This window comes from Erythrolamprus reginae, chromosome Z (assembly GCF_031021105.1).
Source record: "Erythrolamprus reginae isolate rEryReg1 chromosome Z, rEryReg1.hap1, whole genome shotgun sequence".
NCBI lineage: Eukaryota > Metazoa > Chordata > Lepidosauria > Squamata > Dipsadidae > Erythrolamprus > Erythrolamprus reginae.
Genome location: NC_091963.1, coordinates 41574271 through 41583030, shown reverse-complemented (window position 1 = coordinate 41583030; position 8760 = coordinate 41574271). Strand labels below are relative to the sequence as shown.

The following is an 8760-nucleotide window of genomic DNA, read 5'->3' as shown; positions in this document are numbered from 1 at the left end:
AGATGGTTAATGTGAGATCACATAACAAACCAAAAATAGACTTTGTGTAATTTAAATTGGGGGATGGTTCTAAAGCCATTGTTTGAACAATAATAAGCAAATGTATTGCCAATATAAAATAAATAAATAGATGTCTAATAAATAAAAAGAAGTAGCTTTAAGAATTAATCAAATTTACACAAAGTCAAATAGGTGAAAGGAAATCATTTGAGAAAAAAAATCTTTATTTGTGAAAGGAATATATAAATTTGTAATAGGCAAAATAGGGAACATACAAACAAAATATTTTACAACATGAACAAGAAATCACCAAAAGTGTAAATTATAATAAGTACAGATTTTATAATAACGTTTTAAATGTGGCAATAAAAAATAAAATTTCTTACACCCAGTTTTCCCTTTTCACTGGCTTCAGGTAATTTCTGGAAAAAAATTAAATGGCATAGAAATCTGCTGGCTAGAATGGGATAAGTTTTCCCAAGTGCATTATAAAAATACTTTTCTTTCTTATGTATTTTTGAAACATTTTATAGAAAACCTATGTTCACGTTCTTATCGAAATAAAATATAATTCAAAGATGCAGTTTTTCTGCCCCTCTGTGCTAACAGACTGTTAGAAAGAAACAAAAATGTGTAGAATCAGAACATATTTATATGCCTTCTTTATGTTATTAACATATAATATTATACATATTATATGCCCACTTGAGGATTTCTGTTTAAGAAAGAATAGCTTCCAAAGATGTATTACGTTCTAAAAGTTCATAATTGTCTGTCTGTACATAATATTGATGGAAATACTGTAGCTGGTCTCTACTGGTGGAAAAAATCTGTTCCCAAAGTTCAACAATTAACAGCTTCTATCCCCCCCTCCTCCTCCACATATTTAAGAAACTGAATGATTGAGTTGAATGGTTTAGCACCTCCACCTGAATGGTGGAGTTCTCTGTTTTAAATTTAGTAAATGAAACTGCTGTTTGGAAGCCAGATATACATATTGAGAAGTGGGGAGAATAGCACCAAATAACAATCTAAAGTCTAAAGAAAATAATAAACTAATATATGTCACTGGAAAGGCAACAGTTGTGGTATAGGTATATAGTTTAGAATTTAAAATTGTTTCACAGATTACCATTTTCTTATCCTGGTATATCCCCTGTGAAAGAAACTCATGTATACCATACTACTTCTGACTTTTTTTGCTATGCTTACATATGATGAATTAGGTAATTATCTACCTTATGCTATGAATTTTGTTCACTATAAGAAAATAATCAATTATAAACACATTGTATTTTTCTGTCTGCTATATCTTATGTGTATCAGTATATGCATTAATATACACAGACTCACATGAAAAATGTTAGTCTGTACACATTGCAAAATTTTATAATGTATTATTTTAAAAAACAAGGTTAAAATGTAAATACTACAAGGTTATATTAGAAGAATATTCTTCATTTGGCAAAATACCCTTGTTAAAAAGTATACTGAATCTTAAAATACCATAAAATATAAGCAATATAACAGAAAATTCAAAATACACTCCAGGTCAATCCTGGACTATGCATAAGGGGATGTTAATACAATGAATCTTTAGCTAAACAGAAGTAAACTACAACATAGTAAACATATCAAAAGGAAATAGAAAAGGAAATGTTTCACTGGAAAACTTCCTTAACAATTTCCCTATTCACTGTGCTATTTTCTCTTTACATAAATCAACTTACAGAGTGCCCTTTACAAAACAGAATAAAGCACTGGCCTCTGCTTCTTTTTTGCTCTGTCCTTACATTCCAAGTGTATGAATTACTTGGACTTCCTGTTTCCACAAGGCATTTCTGTCTACCTCCACACCATTATTATTCTTCAGGGAAAAAAGAAGTGACTGACATAACTCTGAGTTAAGTCAGCAACTATTTGTACTGTACAGTATATCAAATTATCTCAATGATACAACATTTGAAAGGATCACAATCCTTTTGGAGGCACAATTACCTACACATGCATGCATGTCTTAGGAGGAAAAATCTTTTTGGTATATTAATGTTTGTATTTAAACACTATGTACTTTTAGTCATAGTTCCTAAGGGGGAAAAACTCCCAATGATATTGTTGTTTTATCATATTTTATAATTCACATATAATTAGGAATCTAAATGATCACCAAAGTATTTATGCTTTGTAGAACGTCCCCAGATTCTCTCAGGGATTGATGTTCTGTGCAATGAATAGTTGTTGCCTTTTAAATACAGACCAGAGTGGATGCAAAACATACTCAACACTGTCATTACCATGTAAACCTTTTTTCTACAGTGTGTGCTGTGCTGTCATTTGAGAACAAGTCAATTAACAAGAAAAGATCTAATAACTTAAAAGTTATGTTCCTTGCTACAAATACCTTCAAATGGAATAAAGAAAAGAAAGCTTTAAAAAATCATATAAAGTTAATGAAAAAGGAGAGGAAAAAATCATTTTAAAAAGTACATTCAGTTTTTTTGTATTCGTTTTCTACATTGGTTCCCTCATATTATATATAAAGCTCAGATTCCTGGTATTTGGACCAGTACCTGTGTAACAAAGAAAATATTTCTCTCCATTTAACAGTGTGTAGGACTACTATTGTACATATACAAAATGAATAAACTGTACATTAGGCAATATCAAAAAAAGGCTTAGAGATAGGCAAGAATGTGTATAAAAAGCACAAATCTCAGATTTGGTCAGTAGTCGCTGTTCTCCACAGAAAATGTATACAACAATGAGTTCCTTTCCACTAAATCTAATGAGGCAGAATCCACTACAGTTAATATGACCTCTACTAATTACTAAAAAGTTTATATACAATAGCAAGGATTATTTAGTTTAACAAGCACCTTTCCCTATACTTGAAGTATGGGCACATATATGTTCTTAATTATTCTAAATGTTAAATTATATAGCTCTTTGGGATTCTGAGGATGGAAAAAATAATAAACATTCTCTTTATCAGGAATTTTAAAATGTTAACATCATTGTACTCAAATAATCACTTTAATGATAAATTCTGGCGCTAAATCTGTGCCTATTACCTGTTGCATAAAAGCAGACTGCTCCCCAGATGCCATTTGTTGATTTCTAATATTACCATCATGATTGTCCTTTGGTTCCTCTTTCACCTTCACAGCTCCAAAAGGGTGTCCCAAGTTGTGGAAAGAAACGCCATTGGTGTCATCCCTAATGCTGACACTAACAGGGGCAGCTCCTTCTTCCTGCATCAAATGCTCTCCTTGATGTTCTTCTTCAGCTTCTTCCAAACTCCCAGGTTGTTTTAATTGTTCTATGGACTTAGAAAGCATCTGAAATACAGAAAAGGAATTGGATAAAAGGAGTAAACAAAGATATGTAAAGATGAAAAGGCACTTGGCTCAATTTTTTACAATGGGATTAGATGAGCAATTTGTAGTCCAATAATTTTATAAGAATAAAGCACTTTAGATCTCTCAAATATAAATGACTTAATTTGCAGTGGACAATAAAACTTAAACTTGTATATTACAGCAAAATACGAAAAAAACCTATTTCCTAGGAAAAAACTGAATAATGATGTAGACATGAGAAACCCATTACAATATATATACAATTATATCCATATTCTTGCTAAGCCAAGTTCATAAACAACAAAATTTAATGTTATTTAGGTATATATACCTATATATATACAAATAGGTGTATATATACACATACACACACACATATACACACACACACAGAGATTCATTTTGCTCATGTTTTTACTTTTAAATATGGCATTTTCTGTAATACGTGGTGTTCCATCCTAAGCAGTGAAGGGCTACCAAAACTTTTACAACCACACTGTGGGTGTGGCAGAACGCCCTGCATTTTCTTTCAACATCTTTCAGTGCAAAGTTAGAAATACATTAACTATAAGATTATTAAATTATGATCTTAAAATTGCATAGTCACATAACTGATCAGACTTCAGATTTCAGAATGGCTGATGGAAGTGCATATGTCAAGCCGCTGCAGAAGTTGGTGATAAATTAACGGCTTGCCATACCATCTATAGAAGACCTGGGAAGAGTGAATACCAGGAGGAAACAGATACAACCATCAAGGAGACGGCTGGCACAATCTGACTGGACAACATGACAGGTTTGTGGGTGGGGGACAAGGGACATGGACTTTCAACTGAGTGGGAAACTTAGATTCAGGTTTCCCTGTGTAGGTGTCAGAATGGCTCCGGAAATAAAGTGCAGTTTTCAGGAATACTTTGACTCGGAATCTGATTTAGCTCGGATGTTATCTGGAACCTTGACATCTTTAACCTGAATCTCATAAATTCTCACCTAACTACTCTTAGCAGGTGCTGGGGGGAGAGAGTCCCCACATCCGACCCGGCACTGGGCATCTGGAACCTTGACAGCATGGCACTGTGCAATCAAAAATGCTTTCTGGTAGTTTGCCATATCAATCTGGCTAAGATAACTGGTAGGACATGTCTAATAGAATATAACTAATAGAATATAAAGCCCTATATGGCTCAGGGTCAGATTATTTATGGGACTGTCTCCTGCCACATACCTCCCAGAGACTAATTAGAGCACACAGAGTTGGCCTCCTCCAGGTCCCGTTAGCTAAACAATGAAGGTTGGTGGGATTGCGGGGGAGACCCTTCTCTGTTGCTGGCCCGACTTTATGGAATCAACTCCCCCCTGAGATCCGTATGGCCCCCACCCCGCTGGCTTTTCATAAGGCCATGAAGACCTGGCTATTCTGGCAGGCCTGGGGCCCTAAATCAACCACTAGCTTACCCATATATTTGAATTTGGTATAAATGACTAGTACATATGTTATTGAATTGCTTTTTTAAATTTTAATTAGGATTTTAGATATTGCTCATTTTTTCCTTGACTTCTTTTTATTGCTATTGTTATTGTAATTTTATACAGCTAGATTCTTTCTCCAAGTCCACTTGCTTCTTGATGTCCACTATTCTTTATTACAAGGTATATTTTGTTTGGTCATAGTCCAATTATGATTTAGAATAAAATAAGTTTAGAAGTTGTGTTTTCAAGTTCTAAATTTTAGTTTCATTTTAAATTTATTATATTTATTGGATGATTTATAATATAGTAGCTTTAAAATACAGTGTAGAGTTTTTCGGTCTTCTGCTTTACAGACAAATGTGTAGAGACAACATTGGGGAATAATGGAAAAGGTCTTTTCGGTCTAGAAAGGACTTGGATGAAGATACACATTTGAAGTTTACAAAATTATACATGGTGGGGATAGCCGAGAAATTATTGCCCTTCTGACAATATTTTTTAAATATTAGATTTGTATTTTACATTGTTTTCTACTATTGCTGTGAGCTGCCCCGAGTCTGCGGAGAGGGGCGGCATACAAATTTGATTGATAGATAGATAGATAGATAAATAAATGAATGAATGAATAAATAAATAGTGTGTGTTTTATTAACATCATGCTAGATAAATTTCAACACCTTTTGTAACAACTATGAAGGAGAAAACAGATAATTATTTTTCTATTTATATTTGCCTAACGTCCTACTAGTTAGCAATATTAATTGTTAATGTTCCATTAACTTTAATTAAAGTTATCAAAACATTCCCATAGTTTTCAGATTGCATCACTGTCATTTCTTAAATGATAGCAAACTGACTTTGACTTTCCTTAATTTTTTTATTCATTACAAGTGAACTTTTTGCAAAGTTGACAGTCTTGGGCTGTTGGTATTTATGTTTACTAGTTGCAATTACATATGATTGAATAAATGAACAAAATGCAAGAAGAAAAAAGACTGGTAATAATTTCAATCAGGATCCCAGATTTGCTTCTGAAAACAACAGCACATTTGGGTAAGAACAAGAAATAGCAGCATATTGATTTTTTTCTAGTGTGATGATAAAACTCAAGATAAAAGCTGTACAAGGAAACACACATTCTCCAATTGCTTCCAAAACTACTGCAATAGATGAGGTATGTAAAGGAACTAGCTGCTTATCTTCAGAATGGACAAGACATTCAGACATTTGAAACATCTGTTGCTGAGCCACCAGAAATGGTTGCTGCTGACTGGTCAGTTGAAAAATACAAACTAAAACATCTGTGTGACAGATAATCATCTACAGCTACATGAGTCACTGATGCTGGACCATCTGTAAAACATTCCATATGCCAGTTGCTCAGCATCAGGTGCGTTACCCTTAAAGAGAATCCAAGAGAGAATGAGATCCAGATTATAGTGCAGTTAGAAAACGTATTTATTTCTTCGTATGTACTCCTTCTGCATGCTTTCAAGTTCAAAGCGGGAATTTTTTCTTCTTCTGTGATGCATTATAGTGCTATTCTTGCAGAACTGATAAGGCAGATGTTGCAACCCTCATGTGACATCTGGCATAGTTCACATAAAGAGCACATTTACAGCAACTTTAGCACTTATACATGAAATATATTCCAAGCTTCTTTTGTAAACCTACATAAAAATAGATTTATATATGCAAGTGAATTTTCAGTACATGTGCACATATAATACACTCACCTAGAGAGAAAGTAGGCACTGATGTCTTTTTCATCAACCCACAGTAATATTTCTCCAAGAACATGTTGTGCATCACTAAAGAAATTTAGATCATTTTTCTGCTGAAATATTCTTCATTGTTTGTTTGTTCTTAAAAATAACATTTCAGCTTCACCAAATGTAACTGACTACTTCCTTCCCATGCAATTGTCACAAGATGTCTCTAGCTCCCAGTCAGAAATTCAGGGGGGCAAACCCCTATGGCTGAGGTAAGAAAGCAACTGAAGATCAACCTAATTTTGTAGAAATGGGCAGGAATCAGGGATGCATTTATTTCTTTCCTAGCAGCTCTTAAGGATTGATCAGTGATAACCTGACAACTCAAAAGAAGAATTCAGAAAAATCTGGAAAAACCTTTCAAAATCAAAAGTGCATTGTATTTGACCAAAGAGGCCAACCAAGCCATTAGACAATCTCTAGGAAAGAAAAAAAATCATATACAGTGATCCCCCGGGTATCGCGATCCCGATCGTTGCGAACGGCTATATGGCGATTTTTCAACCCGGAAGTCAAAACACCATCTGCGCATGCGCGCCCTTTTTTTCTATGGACACGCATGCGTAGATGGCGCCGGGCAGATCAGCTGCTGGGCTGCTTCCCTGGGTCTTCCCCCTCTTGCTGGCGGGAGGGCGAGCGGCGGGCATCAGCGAGGAGTTTCCCCACCGCCTATGCAAACTCCTTGCTGCTGCCGTGCCCGCCGCTTGTCTTGTCCGCCCGCCGCTTGTCCGCCGCCTGCCGGCCCGCTCGCCCGCCGCTCGCCCGCCCTTCGCCCGCCCACGCCGTTCGCTCGCGCCGCTTCCCAGCTGAGTCCTGAAGCCAGAAGGTAAAGGCGAACTTCCGCGTTTGGCTTCGGGATTCAGCTGGGAAGCGGCGCGAGCGAATGGCGTGGGCGGGCGAAGGGCGGGCGAGCGGCAGCGAGGAGTTTGCGTGGGCGGTGGGGAAACCCCAGCGCCGCTTCCCAGCTGAGTCCCGAAGCCAAACGCGGAAGTTCGCCTTTGCCTTCTGGCTTCAGGACTCAGCTGGGAAGCGGCGCGAGCGAACGGCGTGGGCGGGCGAGCGGACAAGACAAGCGGCGGGCGCGGCAGCAGCGAGGAGTTTGCGTGGGCGGCGGGGAAACCCCAATCTTCGGCTCCTCGCTGCTGCGGCGGAAGTAAAAACACCATCTGCGCATGCGCAGATGGTGTTTTTACTTCCGCACCGCTACTTCGCGAAAAACCGATCATTGCGAGGGGTCCTGGAACGGAACCCTCACGATAATCGGGGGACCACTGTATTCATAAAATAAATCAGTGTTTCTTAATCCCAAAAACTCCAATAAGATGTGTGGAATTCTCAACCAGCATGGAAGTCCACATGTCTTCAATTTGCCTGATATTTATTTATTTATTTATTTATTTATTTATTTATTTATTGATTGATTGATTGATTGATTGATTGGATTTGTATGCCACCCCTTTCCGGAGACTCGGGGTGGCTAACAGCGACAATAAAACAATGTACAATAGTAATTTGATATTAGAAATGATTAAAAATCCATTAATATAAAAACCAAACATACATACATACATACCATGCATAGAATTGTAAAGGCCTAGGGGGAAAGAGGATCTCAATTCCCCCATGCCTGGCGGCAGAGGTGGGTTTTAAGTTGTTTACGAAAGGCAAGGAGGGTGGGGGCAGTTCTAATCTCTGGGAGGAGTTGGTTCCAGAGAGCCGTGGCCGCCACAGAGAAGGTTCTTCCCCTGGGTCCCGCCAGGCGACATTGCTTAGTTGACGGGACCCGGAGAAGATCCACTCTGTGGGACCTAACTGGTCGCTGGGATTTGTGCAGCAGAAGGCGGTCCCTGAGGTAATCTGGTCCGGTGCCATGAAGGGCTTTATAGGTCATAACCAACACTTTGAATTGTGACCGGAAACTGATCGGCAACCAATGCCGATATGACCAATAGTGGGACATGGATGACTAATAGTGGGACATGGCAGGTGACAGAGTAGGTCAGGTTATTGGCCTCAGCTCCTACTGAATAACACCCCCAAAACACCCCAAATATTATATGATTGCATAATTTTAAGATACGTTTTACAATTGAGAACAACTCACAGAAATAATAGAAAACAAGACGCACAGGTACAGTATATGTGGCATCTTGCTCAAC

At 37.4% G+C, this 8760-nt stretch overlaps 1 protein-coding gene across 1 annotated transcript in view; it reads right to left on the bottom strand.

Annotated features, from left to right (window-relative positions):
* Positions 1-209: 209 nt before the first annotated feature.
* Positions 210-8760, bottom strand: part of HDAC9 (histone deacetylase 9) — a 277705-nt gene continuing 269154 nt past the window's right edge. The window contains exon 15 of the mRNA XM_070726525.1: positions 210-3338. Within this exon, the coding sequence (XP_070582626.1) occupies positions 3021-3338 (318 nt within the window). The 3' untranslated portion in view covers positions 210-3020. The remainder of the gene's footprint in view (positions 3339-8760) is intronic.